At 36.1% G+C, this 16576-nt stretch overlaps 1 protein-coding gene across 1 annotated transcript in view; it reads left to right on the top strand.

Annotated features, from left to right (window-relative positions):
* LOC306872369 (sorbin and SH3 domain-containing protein 2-like) overlaps window positions 1-16576 on the top strand; it is a 44587-nt gene that overhangs the window by 17612 nt on the left and 10399 nt on the right. The window contains exons 2-11 of the mRNA XM_079420886.1: window positions 896-951; window positions 3630-3656; window positions 3944-4068; window positions 4406-4990; window positions 8925-9045; window positions 10458-10633; window positions 11835-11901; window positions 12014-12064; window positions 13009-13213; window positions 13472-13586. Of these exons, the coding sequence (XP_079277012.1) occupies window positions 942-951; window positions 3630-3656; window positions 3944-4068; window positions 4406-4990; window positions 8925-9045; window positions 10458-10633; window positions 11835-11901; window positions 12014-12064; window positions 13009-13213; window positions 13472-13586 (1482 nt within the window). The 5' untranslated portion in view covers window positions 896-941. The remainder of the gene's footprint in view (window positions 1-895; window positions 952-3629; window positions 3657-3943; window positions 4069-4405; window positions 4991-8924; window positions 9046-10457; window positions 10634-11834; window positions 11902-12013; window positions 12065-13008; window positions 13214-13471; window positions 13587-16576) is intronic.

Consider the following 16576-nt stretch of genomic DNA (forward strand, 5'->3'; position numbering starts at 1 on the left):
AACATTTTTCCTGGCAAGTTATAAATCTGTCAGTGGCAAAGGGATATCTGACAGCTGGATCTTATTTTTATGTCTAAATGCTCTCTCTCTCACTCTCTCACTCTCACACACACACACACACACACACACACACTCTCTCTCTCTCTCTCCTTAATCCATTATGTCTGCTCCCCGTTAGCCTCAGTGAACATGAGATGCACGTTATCAGTAAGGAGTGTGTTTGGAAATCCTCAACTGTTGCTATTTAGAAGTGGAGCAACATCATCATAACATTATCTCGACATAAATTCTATCTCTTATCTTGTTAACATGTCTATTGGGAAACATTATTTAGTATTCATATGAGACAGATACAAATGCTATGATGAGATTCCACCACACACATTCCACACCTCATGCTTCATGTTTGCAAATACTGATAGTGACGAGAGAGAGTGAAATATGTGTGTAGTGCACTGTAAAATTAACACATCGCAGGCACATCGAGTGTATTCCTGGTGTCCAGACTGTCTGGTGTCAGTCAGAGTATTACTACATACTAGACACACACATACACTGACGCCACAGTTTCTAGCTGTTGTCTGTCATGGATCCATATTAAGGTCTATGTCTCCATTTGATACACAACAAACATGTTTAAAACAGAATATCCTCTATATCTGTCACTCTGAATTAATATAAACTCTACTAGTCATAGAACTGCTAGATAAAAATACACAGTCGCTAAACAGTTTAGGCACTTTAGCATGTGGTATTGGGTGTATTAAACAACAAGTCATTGCATGCTAATAAATTAGCTTGCTAATACATAATATATACTTTAAGCATCTATTTACTGTATGTAGATGGAAATGAATTGATTTTGACATTAAGATTAGCTCGATGTGTTTTATAGGTGAAAGTGTCCTTCTTCAGAACACAGATCAGTGGAGATCTTCATCATGAATACAGGTAAGTCCATTATTAAAATACTTGTGTAATTTTTAGCCACTAGTGCAACAAAACAGTTATTGTGCATTTTTAATCAAACTTTGTGTTAACATTGTAACATTTAGTGTCAAGAAAGACATGCTGTAAGTGCTTCTGGTTCTTCCGTCACAATAAAAGGTCAAACTAAATGCATTGCATTGTGGGATATGCTATAATATTCTACACGGTAATCTCTGTTCTGCTCATGCTCATTTTGAAAAATAATATTATTGGTCCAAAATCAGGCTCCACATATGTTATATAAAATGTGTTCACATCATGCCTGGTTTGGAAACAATGTCTTTATAATCTCTCATCTTTCCCAGAATGCCGCACAAGTTGTATGCTTTCTGTAAAGGAAGATTTACCTTTAATTGCTATAACACAATATCGTTCAAAATTTTGGGGTTTTAAAGAAGTCTCTTATGTTCAGCAGTTACATTTATTTGATCAAAAATAAAGTAAAAAGTGAATTTTATTACAGTTCAAATGAACTGTTTTCTGTTTTGATATATTTTAAAATGCAATTTGTTGCTGATTTGGTGCTCAAGTAACCTTTTTATCACTGTGTAAAATGGAAACTGTGATCATTTAAAATATTTTTAACATTCTACATGTCTTTACGGTCACTTTTTAACTATTTAATGCACCCTTGCTTAAAAAATAAATAAATAAATCTAACCGACCACAAACTTTTGATAATATATAATCATTCATCATTTAATTTATTATTATTTTTTTGCATTATCTTTGGTGCAATAATGTTGCATTGACAATGCATGTGCTTTGCTTTCTGTTTGTTTTGCATGTGTGCTTCTGCGTGTGCGTGTGCAAACAAACATACTCCAGATAGCGGAGGACGTGCTCATAAAAGAGCATCCCTGTCGCTCACTCTCTGGCCTGTGAAGAGGGTCCAGAGCTCACCCAACCTGTACACTGCTGCAGGTATCAGTGATGGAGCAGGGCTGTCTAAGACACAGCTCTTTAAAATAGACTTTTTAGTATGTGTTATCTCCTTTTGCTCTCCATTGTTTCATCTGCATAAGTTATTTAAATGGGTTTTCTCCCCCCGGTGTTCATTTGTGTTAATGTGTGCTTGTTTTACATGTGTTCACTACATCTGTTGTGTTCCATACTTCTCTTGCTACATTTTTTTTTCTTTTTTTTTTTTTATCTCCTTAGATCTTAGGAGATGAGAACAGAGGTATTAGACTTAGGATATTCTGTGTTGTCTATATTATATGTTAAAGGAATAATTTTAAAAGCCAATTCCATGTTGCCGCTTTAATATGTTTCACGTCATATCACGCAGATTTACACACTCACCTCTGTTTAACATCTTTAAATTAAACCTGTCAAATTACGGTGGGAATTTATGGAGGTTATAGCTCAATAAAACTTTAATGTGATTAATCATGTGGCTTAATCCATACTTAAATGCAGTAATATGGAATTGTCTTACTATTAGAGCAATTCAAGATTAAAGTTAATTTGATTGACCTTTCTAATCGATTGATAGCCCTACATTAAATAAGATCTTTTGGCACAATTAGTAATAAAAGAGACACGGGACACATTATATAACTGCTTCCCATTGAATGTAATCTAATCTGCCTTCTGAATTAAAAAATAATGCTCAGTCTGCAGTCAGCTATATTGAATACTGTGTTAAATGCTGTAGAGACTGTTCAGGTTTTAATTAAATCAATAAAACCATTTACCCTTTCAAAAAAACACACTCAATGATATTTTAATGTAAAAAGAAAAAGACTAGATGCTATTTTTCTGTGCTGATATTTACAAGGATCCAGGCACATTCTGCTGCTTGAGTGAGTCTGCTGAAAAAGTGACATGCTGTCAAGACCTGCCAGAAATATGACAACATGTCTTTTAATTTTTGAAAAGCTGTTGGCCACAGACAGGCAGTCAAGCATGCATTCACAGATGTACTGTTGTACTCTTTTAATGCTGAATTGTTTGAGGCACAGACTGGTTTGAAGAAATACAGCAGATGTCAGTTTAAATAGCAACATGGAGACCATGCCCTTCACTTTTAGCGCCCCATATACAATTCTGCAACCTCTATCATTAGGACATCATGTGTTCATGTATATTTTGTTATATACAGGACCAGACTTAATTATTATGAAATATATTCGTTTTTGTTCAAAATTTAAGTTTGTGTTCTTCCAATCTTCGAGTTTACATATTGTAGTTTTAATCATCATTATGAGATTAGTAGGTGTTTCAAATTTTGTGTGGTCTTACTAGCGGTCTCTTTCTTTCTCTGTGTTCAATAGTCGCTTCTGCTCTGTAATCGTCTTGATCTCTGTAATTCTGCATCTCTCTTTTCATTCCCATAGTGTGGCCATCAAGCACCAATTGCAGGACCATCTCACTTGGTGTTATAAGCAAGATAAGACATAACTAATGAAAAAACAGCTTAGTTAACTGCTTGGTAGTTCAAAATATAGGCATAGCATAGGAGTAGTAAAAAGAAAACCTGATCCATGTTCTCCTTTAGTTTCAATGGGTATGACCTTTCTGCATTTTTTGTGTCTTTTGTCATATGTTTGTCTTGCTTTTCTGTGGTCATTCTATGGTGTTATCATGGTAAATGCATTTTTATGTTTATTTTAATGCATCTTTACTTTCCACAGGTAGTGATTCCCAGTCATCAGATTCAGGCAAGTGTTTGTTGGATGTGTATGTGTGTCTGTTTTCATCATTGTGTTTATATAAAAATTAATATGTACTATACAGTGGACACATGAAGTATTTTGGCACATAAGAGGTTTTTCACTACATGAATATGTATTTTAGTATTTTGTAACTATTGACTATTTTTGTTAAAGTTTTAGTGATTTAGTATTGTGCTTTTTTCATTTTTATTAGTTTTTTAAACAAACACACACACACACACACACATATATATATATATATATATATATATTCTTTTTTTTTTTTTGTGAAGATGCCTGGCGTTCACGCAGTGTGTCTGAGGGGTTGAGGAATGGAGATGCCAGCAGCTCGTCCTTGACTGCTAAAGGCTTCCGCAGTGTTAAACCCAACCTACAGGATAAGAAATCTCCCACACCGGTATATACTCTTTCATAATCCTTTTTTTTAAATAAGCTACTAATGCATTCCTGCTTCTTGATCATACTGCTGTTAGATTTTGCACCCTATTCATTTTCTTTTCACAACAAACAATCCTCTTATTTCATATTATGTGCTACTTTTAAATTATTTTGCTTCACAACAGTTTGGATTAATATTGGTCATGGTCTTTTTCCAATATGATAACCTCTTTCTAGAGGATTCATATCAAGTGTGATTTTCTTGACCTCTAAAGCAGTCAAATTGAAATTTGTCTGAGAAAATTTGCTTTATTTGAACTGACTTTACATATTTGAATTGACCTTTTCTCTATCAGGTCCCCTTGCCACCCCCTCGGAGAGAGAGCTATCACATGACCCCTAACCCCCCATCTTACAGTTCCCTTGCAATGCTGTCAGACACCTCCCTCTCTTCCCCACAGAGCAATGATGCCATTTCCTCAGGCTCTTACACCATCCAATCTAGTGCCACCTCCTCATACTCATACTCTAAGACCACCCGAACCTCCACTAGCACCTCTGGAGCCCCCCTCGAGGAGCCCCCCTTGTCCCAACAGGCTAATGCTAACAGTTTTATCACTCGCGTTCTGGAGAACAAATTGTCATCTTCAAAATTCTCAAGTGACCAACTAAATGCAGCACCTAACAAGATGAGCATGATTAAAACTGGCCCTAAGTCTAAAACTAAGCCAAAAAGTACATCTGCTTCCCCACCACAAGACCCCATTGCTACTTCTGAAACGCACGTAGCTTCTCTCTCCATCCAGTTAGCTCCTCGCAGTCCAGAACCTCAAGCAGAGACCCAGTCAGGGCTTGAGACTAAATCCAGGACAAACGCAGTGGACCCCGCTGACCCCACGCGAGCCCCTGTCGTACCACCAAGACCAGCAAGCAGTTTGGTGGTATTACTGTCATTTATTTACAGTGATAATGTATACTCATACTACTGGTTCAAAGTTTAGAATAATGACGATTTTTAAATGTTTTTGAAAGAAGTCTCTTATGCTCACCAAGGCTGCATTTATTTGATTAAAAAATAGAAAATTCAAATGAATAGCATTTATTTGAAATAGAAATCTTTGCACATTACAAGTTTCTTTACTGTCAATTTTAATTAAGCTAATGCATTCTCGTTGAATAAAAGTATTAATTTATTTTATTTTAAAATTTTTAATTGTTATTATTTTTTAAATCTTACTTACCTCCAGCTTTAGAATTTGTTTCCACACACACAAAAAAAAAAAAAAATTAAGCAGCACGGTTTTCAACATTGATAATAAGAAGTGTTTTTAGACTTCTAAGACTTCTAAAAATAAAAAATAATACAATTAAAATAATATTTCTCAATTTTACTGTATTTCTCATCAAAATAAATGCAACCTTGGTGAAATCTTAATCATTCCAAACTTTTGGAAATTTTGGTATCACTCTTTCTCATACTCACTGAGTGTAACCCATTTAGCACTCATTCATCTTCATCTGATGGAATGAACGTACACAGACAGCTTGATGAAAGAACGTGTTAATTACTGCTAATTACTATATATATATATATATTATTTTTCCAGCAACGTTTTATTCCTTCCCACAGATTCACTTGTTCTTCTTCACTCAACATGGTTCAATCCGCCTGTGCCCGTATGTCACTTCTTGCTCACCGGCTTTGCTTTATGTTCACTTTCAATTCTTGTCTTCCTTCCCTTTTTATTCCCTCCCACCCTCCTCCATCAGCGTGAGTTTTCCCCTGTAAGAGGGAGCACCGGGCCGCTCTCTTCTGGACCGCCCTCCCCAGACCCTTCAGCTCGCAGGTCACCGTATAGCCGGGCCAGTCAGGATTCCCTTGACTTCCTGTCAGGTCTATTGCCCAAAGCCCTTTCACCGACACCCTACGTCCCTCTGGAACATTCCGGACTAATGTCGGCCTCACCTGCCCCATCACCAGTAACCATGTCAGCGCTGAGTCATTATTCATCATCCACAGCTGGGCTTGAGGAGCTGCAGATCTGCGGCATGGACTCCTCCCCCGCAGGCACACCCACCCCATCCCCCACACTCAGCCACGCCTCCAATGCCCCTGACGAGCTTCCTACCGCCCCGTCAGCTGCCACGGGCACTAACGTAACTATCACGCTCAACTGGCACACCTCACTCCAGTCTGGTGTCATGTTTGTTTGAATCTACTTGTGTTTGTATGTCCTCACTAGTCTTTCAGCACTGTTGAATGTCTAACTTTGAGTCACATGCTTGAATGTGTCAGCTTACAGCAGGTGGCTGCTTTGTCTTTTGTTTTATGCTTGATTTTACTATGTTTTATGTATGCAGTATTTCATTGTGTGCTATGTATGTTGTTTCCCATTTAAAGTCAACATGCACCCATAATGTGACATGTTTTAAATGAAACAATATTTTATATATATATATATATATATATATATATATATATATACTGCCCTCCAAAAACGCCCTAGAAAAGTGGGGTTTTGGACAACATTGGCATGAATTCTTTTTAATTTGTTATAATTTTGCACAGATAAGGGACAACACAAACTACAAAAACATATTTTATTACATAAACTGTTTATACATAGAACAAACTTAAATTTTCGCTTCATCAAAATAGCCACCATTAGCAGGTATTACAGCTCTGCATAATCTGGGCATCCGAGCTGTCAGTTTATTCAAACATTTACTTTGAATTGGCAATCAATTGTTGAAGCTGCAGTATTAAGGTGTGCTGACCCAAAAATCTTTGAAAAACCTGGGCCAAGTTTAAACCAGTAACCAGGCATCACAGCTGGCAAAGGGGTCTGTCTGACTTTGACATGTATATATTGCCATTATTATGTTTTATTGCTGGTCTTCAATGATAATGTCAAGTTACTTTAATGTATTTGCACCAAAAAAAAATAAGGATTTATGCTGATATTGTCCAAAACCACACTTTGCCAGGGGTGTTTCCAAACTTTTGGAGGGAAGTGTATATATATATATATATATATATACACACACACACACTATTGCCAAATTGCCCTTCTAATGAACATGTTTCACTACTTTAGTCATTTCTATGAGTACAAATCTTAATGTTTAAGCATATAATGATATTCTAGGGAATTGTGTGCTTCTAATTTTATAGCGACAATTTGGACAGGACCCTTTTCTATTCTAACATGACAGTGCCTCTGTGTATAAGGCACGGTTCAAAAAGACATGATTGATTCAGTCAGTGTGGAAGAACTTGACTGGTCTGCAGAAAGACAAGTCCTGATCCCAGCTGAACACCTCTGGTGTGACTTTATATGCAGACCTTGAGCCAAAAACTCATCACCGAACTCCAATGACTTGTACATAAGGGTACTGTAATTTTAGACACTTCCAAAACTGTTGTAACAGAGATGGAAATACAATTTAATGAAGTATGTTTCCTGTATGTAACTCATGCCACAGTTTTGTTAGTGCCTTTTTCTGTTCTAAAGAAGGGGGTGTCCCAACACTTTTGTCCTTATAGTGTCTATACAAGTGTTTGGTGATGAGTTTTTGGCTCAAGGTCTGCATTAAAAGTCACACCAGAGGTGTTCAGCTGGGATTAGGACTTGGCTTTCTGCAGACCAGTCAAGTTCTTCAATCATGTCAATCATGTTTTTTTGAACTGTGCCTTACAGAGGCACTGTCATGTTAGAATAGAAAAGGGTCCTGTCCAAACAGTTGCTATAAAATTAGAAGCACACAATTCCGTAGAATGCCATTATATGCTTTAACATTAAGATTTGTACTCATAGATATTACTAAAGTAGTCAAACATGTTCATTAGAAGGGGGTGACCCAATACTTTTGGCAATATAGTGTATATATATGTGTATATATGCATTGTATATAACTGGCAATCATATACCACTATTGTTCTAGAGTCAGTAAGATTGATGGTGTTTTTAAAAGAAGATCCTTATGCAAGGCTCCAGTTATTTGATCAAAAATACAGTTTTTGTACAAAATACAATTGAATATATTCTAAATAATGCAATTCATTCCTGTGATGTCAAAGCAAAATTTTTGCAGCCATTACTGCAAAATTAAACCATGATGCATTTTTTAAGATGCTTTGATTAATAGAAAGTTCAAAAGAACATTTCAAATAGAAACCTTTTTAACAATATAAATATCTTTACTGTCACTTTTTGAATAATTTAGTGCATGCTTGTTAAATAAAATAATTAATGTCTTATTTATAAAAAAAAAAATAATAAAAAAAATAATCTTTCTGACCACAAACATTTAAATGATAATGTGTATATAATATTTCATGTTGACTTTAGGGTTCTTAAGATGACCTGTGGTTTTCTATGTGACCTTTCATGAAGTTCATTTGAGATTAACATTTGCATTTTATATTGCTGCTGTTGAGCACCTGATGTTGACTGAAAACTTGAACTTCTTTGGAATATGAATGTATAATGGTACCATATTACAATGTAACACTCTTTCTTGCATAGATTGTCCTGCACTCATTATCTACTAAAGGTTCTTTCAAAGTGTGTTTGTTGTCATGTAGTCTAACAGTTTTTCAGCTACCCCTTCATTTGTCATCCATCATTCCACTTATGTTACAGAAGCACCAACATCTGATCACAACATTTGTCTTTTTTGTAACAGCATTTTTTCTCACATACATTTGTTGTACAGTATCTTTTGATGTGTGCTCTCGTGTCTTACATTTCTTATTCTTCTAACTTCTTATTGTCCCATAGCTGTCACCCACTTTTTTGACCTAAAGTGACTTTACAAATTACATATTTCCATCTCTTGTAAACTGTTTTTTTTTTTTTTAATGTTGTCCAGGGTCAGATGGCAGTGAATGGAAGCTCTCAATCTCAGAGGCCTTTCTCTCCGCCTGTGTACCCACCTCCACCTCCAATCCTCAGCCCAGGCCTGGTAAAGATCCAGCAGGGTCGTAGTTCAGGTGAGAGGAAAGTCCCACACAGACCTCTGGCTAGTATTGCAAAGCAGAGTTATGACTATCAGCCAAACGTTGCTTATTCAGGCCTAAAACCACCTACTTAGACTGGAAAATGATGTCTGAACCACATGTAAAACTAGTTTTTGTATGTGATGTAGACATAAAAAGAGAGCTAGTAACTGCATCACAACTATTTGGCATTATGGGATAGTAAAGTGTCCATGGCACTCCAAAATCTTGCCAGAAGTAGTAGGTCATCATCCAGGTATTTTGCATATTTTATTTAGACATACTCTTTGGTGTACTGTTTTTCGCATACTATGGAAGTATGGAATAGTATGGAAGTAAGCATATTTGGACACATGATATATGCTTTCTAAAAAATGCTTTCAATTTCCTCAATGTCTTTTTGTCCTTCTATTGATTGACTCCTAGTTTTGGTGCTCTGAAACTATGGATTTGTAATGCATAATTCTTGTTAGTGGATGCCTGTATTGGCAGTTAACGGTGCAGTCCGGTCCTCGGGATATCCATCCATTAAGCCAGACCAGAGCAATCAATAACTGAACAGAGGGAAACTGAGGAGAGGCAAAGCTCTGACACTTTGGTTGGGATTTGCTTAGGAAGGCAAATTCATACAATTGTTGTAGTGGTTTAAAGAAAAGATGCTGACAAATAGTTTGCTGTAGTGTTTCCTCATGTCATTGTCTTTTTGCTAGTGCAAACCTGCATAGATGTGAAGGAATAATAGTAGCTGTCTCATTTATGCTGCGTCATACATATTTCATAGTTCAGGGTGCTTAGTCAGGGTGAAGCTTGTGCCATGTCAGTGTTCCTGCTCTATTAGATTAGATTTGACTGTGGCTGTCCAGCTCAGACTTCTGTCAGACTTCTGTGTTCTTCGGACTGATTTGCCATGATTATGCCATCTTATACAAATTTTGGGAAACATTATAAATTGCTTTCTTCATAGGCAGTTTTTGATTGCTTAGTGTGGCATTCTCACGGATGGCCAATTAATTGCCTTTATGATTAATATTAGCATCCAATGAAGTCCTGGTAGTAACAAATTTTTCAGTCCTGCAGTGTGACTGTATCTATGGCAGCAGTCTAATGAAGAGCCAATAGCAGCACAGCAATCAATGATGTGTGTGTGTGAGGGAGAGTAACAGAGAGGGAGAGATGTTTAGTTAAAAAGGTTGATACTAGGTTGTCTTCCCTCACTGTTACCCAGGAATTGAGGTCACAATTTGACAAGAACCAATTGTAAAGGACAAATAATTGCACAGCACTTTTTTTTACTCTTTTTATCTGTCTTTAACCTTTCTCGCTCTCTCTCTGTCTCTCTCTCTCTCTCTCTCTCTCTCTCTCTCTCTCTCTCTCTCTCTCTCTCTCTCTCTCTCTCACTCACTCAGAGGGTTCAGAGACAGTGAAGAGAGAGACTGTTGTCTCTGGTCAGACAGTGGTCAGTAGCTCTGTACCCATCGCTCGTTTCTCAGAGGAAGAGAAGAAGGTGTCCATCATAAAAGCGCCCCATTACGAAGGCATTGGACCAGTGGATGAGTCAGGCATTCCCATCGCCATCCGAACGGTGAGTGATATCCAGACATTTTTAAGGGAACTAACAAAAATGACGAATTAAAAACTCTACACTATAAAAAAAGATTGTCCTTATTCCTTAATAAAGATAAAGATTATTGAAGTATGTTTTACAAGTAAATACTATTTCAGTCTTTCTACTTAAAAATTGCATGTTCAGTGTGTTACTTGCTGTTTCTTTGTTATTATTTGTTATTATTTTTTTCAATGTATTTTGCTCCTTTAAATTATCACCTATGTTTCACTGTGGCAAATTTGAGTTCATTATACACTAAAATTTGTGCACAGTTTTGTCATTAGTGATGTCATGATGACACTTTTGTTAAGTATTATTATTAAGTTATGACTGATATATTTACAGATAATTTGTCTGCCCATAATTGTTTTCAGCATGCGATACAATCAGTAGACATTAACTATTTATTATAAATCAGTTCATTCTGGATTTCAAATTTATTTGGTTGGTATTTATTTCAACAGCACTAAGACTTTTCACTGTTTCACATTCAGACAAACTTATGTATGTTACATCCTTATGTATGTTGGAACAAAGGATTGTCTTTAAAAGTGAGTCATTGAATCATTTATTCAACCAATTCGTTCAAAACACTGATTCATTTAGGAAAGAGACAGCTGTTTATTGCAGTAACTCCTAATATTGTGCCTAAAAGTTACTCAATAATAATTCCATGTATATAAATGTTTCTATAAATGTACTTGGATGTTTTTGAACCAATGAGATTTAGAGTTGATGGTGCTATACAACATGAAGGCACAAAAAACAAAACAGCACAACATCTGTTCACTGTCACTGGTCAGTTTAAAACAACAGATCAGCTGTTAATGATCTGTTTTGAGGCCATTTTTTCTTGATTTGTGTTTAAGTTGTTTTGACATTTGATCCTCTTATTGTGGTTGGAGGAATGTTTCTGAGCTCTCAGCAGTTCAGACTGTCTGTGAATGTGTGTGTTTGTGAGAAGAAGAGAACATTCCTGGCTCTATCCTGGAAGGTTACTATGATACTCCCTGTCTGTCTCTCTCACTCTGTGCTCTGGTGATTTTGTTGGTTGTCAGGTAATGACAAATGCTGTTAGCTGTTTGTACGCTTAACCAGCAAACTGACAAGGCAAATCGCTCGTGTGTGTGTGTGTGCATGCGTGCGTGTGTGTGTGTGTGTGTGTGCTTCTATTTAGACTGTGGACAGACCCAAGGACTGGTACAAGACCATGTTCAAACAGATCCACATGGTTCATAAAGCAGGTGAGTGAGTTGGAGGACACACAGAATGTATCCTGCAGTATTAATTTTTTTTGATGACTCACAAACACACACTGTGTTTGATTTAATTTGTGTTTAATGTTGTTTTCACCAGATGATGACTATGCAGACACATATAATGCAACATACGCTGTCATAAACAATGGTAGGTTCTGTGAAGTCTGAAGATCTGATATTAACTTTCATATCTGCTTAATCCAACGCTTGTATGTAGTAAAAGTTTAAATCATGTCCGTGTTCCTTTATATATATATACAGTATATATATATATATATATATATATATATATATATATATATATATATATATACAATGTTTTCATCAGCTATTAGTCCAGTCTTCAGTGTCACATGATCCTTCAGAAATGATCAGTATTGAAACTGTTGTGGTGCTTAATATTTTTTTGGAACCTGTGATACATTTTTCTTTGATTCTTTGATTAATCACAAGTTTAAAAGAACAGCGTTTATTAAAAATAGAAATCTTGTCTAACAGTATAAGTCTTTACTATCACTTCTTATCCATTTAACACATCCTTGCTGAATAAAATTATTAATATTAAAATTAATTTAAAAAGTAGTGTATATTGTTGCACAACACATTTCTGTTTTGAATAAACACTGTTCTTTTTTATTTATAAAAGAATCCTGAAAAAGTATCACAGGTCCCCAAAAAAATATTAAGCAGCACAACTGTTTCCAACATTGATAATAAATCAGCATATTACAATGATTTCTGAAGGATCATGTGACAGCATTGCGTAACAGGAATAAATTATATTTTAAAGTATATTAAAATAGAAAACAGTTATTTTAAATTGCAATAATATTTCACAAAATTAAATTTTTTCTGTATTTTTGATCAATTTTGTTTCGTACTATATTACTTTACTATATTTTTGATTATAAATGCAGCCTTGATGAGCATGAGACAATTCAAAATTATGAAAAACTTACCAACCCCAAACTTTTAGATGGTAATGTATAGTCATATGTTTATATTTTGCTGTAATGTCCAAATATGTACAGCAACTGTACATTTGTTTTATTGATCTGTTATATTACTCTGATATTTGTGCTTCTTTTTTAGAAAATTACCCTCCTGTAAATGCCCACCCACCCCCTCGAACACACACCTACCGGCCTCTCTCTAGAAATACCTCAGACACGCCAGACGGTGCCGCTCACCGGGAGCTCTCGCCATCTCCCATGCCCCCTCCTCCCCCTCCGATGCCCTCTCTCCTCCAGCTCCGCTCACGAGACATGGACAGGGAGAAAGAGTTCTCGCACGACCCGTAAGATACCTGACCTCATGAGCTACACTGCAAAAAGAACAATGAATATTAGAGTGCATTTTGTAAGATAATACTATTTCAGTGTTACTTCAAAATTGCACATTTAATTCAGTGGGTTAATTACCATTTCTCTGTCATTTTTTGTGAATTTTCTGGGTGAAAATTGTTTAAAAGTAAATCTGCACCAAATATTTTTCAGTGACATCTGATTGGTTAAAAACTACTCTGATTGGTTCTTATTCTTATTCTCATCTACAGAAATGAGTGGGGTCCTTCAGATAGAAAAGTGGACACACGTAAATACCGAGCAGAGCCACGGAGCATCTTTGAGTATGAGCCTGGCAAATCCTCCATCCTTGAGCAAGAAAGGCCTGTGAGTAATCTTATTTAATTAAATCATTATATCTAAGTGATTATACATTTCTTTTAAACTGGTGTAAAAATCCTCACATAACATGGACCCAAGGTTGCTAAGGTCTAAAGGCAATCCTGGTGTGTTCTCTTTCATTTTACTGTAGAGTAATTCAGTGCTGTTCCAGTCTGTTTAATCACAAAATCAAATTTACAGGGTCAGGCTCCTACGCAGATTAGACCTTGTCCTGGATTAAATTGCTCTGTCAGCAGAGACTTGCCTTTTGAAAAATGTTTAGCTCTATGTAAAGCCAAATTTGTGTCCCAGAAGTAGCTCACCAAAAATGATTTACTCACCCTCATGTTGTTCCAGACCTGTATGATTTTCTTTTTTTTCCTGTGGATCACCAGGTTTTTTGACGATGTTACTGGTTCTCACATGTTTCTCATTCATGTCATTCAGATCTTGGCGTGCCATAAATAATGACAAAGTGTGGTCTTTTTTCTCAGACAAAGCTATCATTTGGCCTCAAAACAATGTTTCGTGCATGAAATAAATATGTATTTATATAATTAATCATTTTCAGCAAAATAATTTTTTTGGTAAACTGTTCCTTTAGTTTCTGTATGTTTTGTGTACATTTTTTGTGCTCCTCTTCTTGTCATATGTGCACACAACCATTCAAAAGTATGGGTCAGTAAGATTTTTTTTTAAATAAATTAGTACTTTTATTCAGCAAGAAGTTAAATTAATCAAAAATGACAGTAAAGATATTGATAATGTTACAAAGACTTCTGTTTCAAATACATGCTGTTTTCTTAACTTGAACTTGTTTTCACAGAAATATTAAGCAGCAACCGTTCAACATTAATAATTAGAAAAAGAAAAGTTGATTTCTGTTTGATCATATGACACTGAAGACTGGAGTAATGGCTGCTTTGTCATCCCAGAAATAAATTGCAGATTAAAACTCATTAAAATAGAAGAGAGTTACTTTATATTGTGGTAATATTTTACAGTGCTATTGTTTTAACTTTCTATTGTTTTACTGACCTCAAACTTTTGAACAGCAATGTACGGTAATTATCTTGCCATCCAGTCTTATAAAAACTCTCAATTTCTTTGTAGCCTCTACAACTATTTGAGTACTGCTTTATTAAGGTGTTGCAGGCCTAACTTACTGTTTACTACAGTGTCAAACTGCAATGTTTCAGCCTGCTGATTGGACATGTGTTAAAGCTGTGTTTTCCTTCTGTTTCATGGGTCGTTTGAACAAATAATGGACCATCAGCCATGAGTTTGCTTATCATGAGCAATGTGGTGCTGCAGCAAGCGTTCTTTTCCTTTGTGTACTAGTTCATGTAGTAGGTAAAATATTGGTAAAGGTTTGCACTAAAAGCAGTCAATTAAAGCCATTGTGCTGTGGTTAGCCTGTTGTATTCATGATGGGGACAATGCAGTTGAATTATGTCCCAATCTCCCCCTAATAATTTGTCTAATAAAGACAAATTAAATGCCTCAATAGAGGAATTCCCTCAGTGTTTTATGTCTCCTTTGAAAGCAGCTGAACTTTTGTTTTGCAATGCAGATGTAAAATACTGGAAGGGTGTCAGACAAAGCGGCGCAGCCAGTGACTCGGTTCAGGGAACAATGAGATAGAAATGTCAGGAGGCTGAATCATTGCACTGCCCTCAGCACAACACAGTGGATGTGGCAGTAGGAGATGTCCCAGGTGGCAAAATGAGTGGGCAGCTTTCTCAGCATGTACACTTGAGGAAGAGAGAAAGAGACTTTAGAGAGAAGAGGGGAAGAAGCACAATGTCTCCACCTTTTGGACAGTACTGAGAGGCACAATCCATATTAAAGGGATAGTCCACCCAAAAATGAAACTTCTACTCGCCCTCATGTCTTTTCAAACCTGTATGACTTTCTTTCTTCTGCTGAACACAAAAGACGATATTTTGAAGAATGTTGATAATCAAACAGCTTTCAGTTTTCATCCAAGTCAATGGGAACCAAAACTGTTAACAGCATTCTTCAAAATATCTTCTTTCTTGCATAGAAAACAAAATATTTGGAAGAAATGTGGTAACCAAACCGTTTAAGTTCCCATTGATTTCCAGTGTATTTTTAGTCCATACCTTGGAAGTCAATGGGACCCGAAACTGTTAAATATCTCCTTATGTGTTCCACAGAAGAAAGTATGTCATACAGTACATAAAGTATGTCATTTTTCATTTTTGGGTGGAATCTCTCTAAATCTTAGTAATTGTTGTGATTTGTCATTACGTATTTTGTGTGTGAGAGAGAGAATGTTGATGACCCACAACATCATCCTCTGTTCTTTGCTCACCAGTCCTTGCAGCATATTTTTGTCCTCCTAACCCTGATTTCCATCTCTCTTTTCCTTTCATTGTTTTTCCTCTTTCCCTTACATCTCTTTTTCTATGTTGCTTCTTGCTCCAGATGTTTGATTTAAACCCAGATGACATAGATTTAGAGAATGAGCCTTGGTTTAAATTCTTTTCCGAGTTGGAGTTTGGACGGCCGGTAAGTTGAGTGAGGGTGCGGCAGGTTGGCATGATGTAGGCTGTAATCTCCTTGTCCTGTACACATGCTGTTGTGTAATGACAAGCTGTGTGTGTGTATGTGTGTGTGTGTGTAGTTTTTAAAATTCAAGTTCTGACTTGTTCAGAACTTGGTGTTATTTGCACACTGACAACAGGAAAAAGACATTTAACATCACCACGATAACAATTTGCACAATAAGAATGCTAGAGGCAGCGGGTGAGGCATTAGACATGTATGATATGTCTGATGTTCAATCCCAAGGCTAATTTTTAAAGTAAATAATCATGCTGTTTTCAAAACTCTCACCAAAAGAGCAACATTATCTGTACTTGTGTTCTCTTTAGAAGAATGTCATTGGTTTTTTAAAAGTTTTAACTTTTAGTTTGTAACACTGCGTTTTTGCTTTGGCTCTGTTTGCTAGTATACACACCAGTTCTTAC

This window comes from Barbus barbus (assembly GCF_936440315.1).
Source record: "Barbus barbus genome assembly, chromosome: 7".
NCBI classification, from domain to species: Eukaryota; Metazoa; Chordata; class Actinopteri; order Cypriniformes; family Cyprinidae; genus Barbus; species Barbus barbus.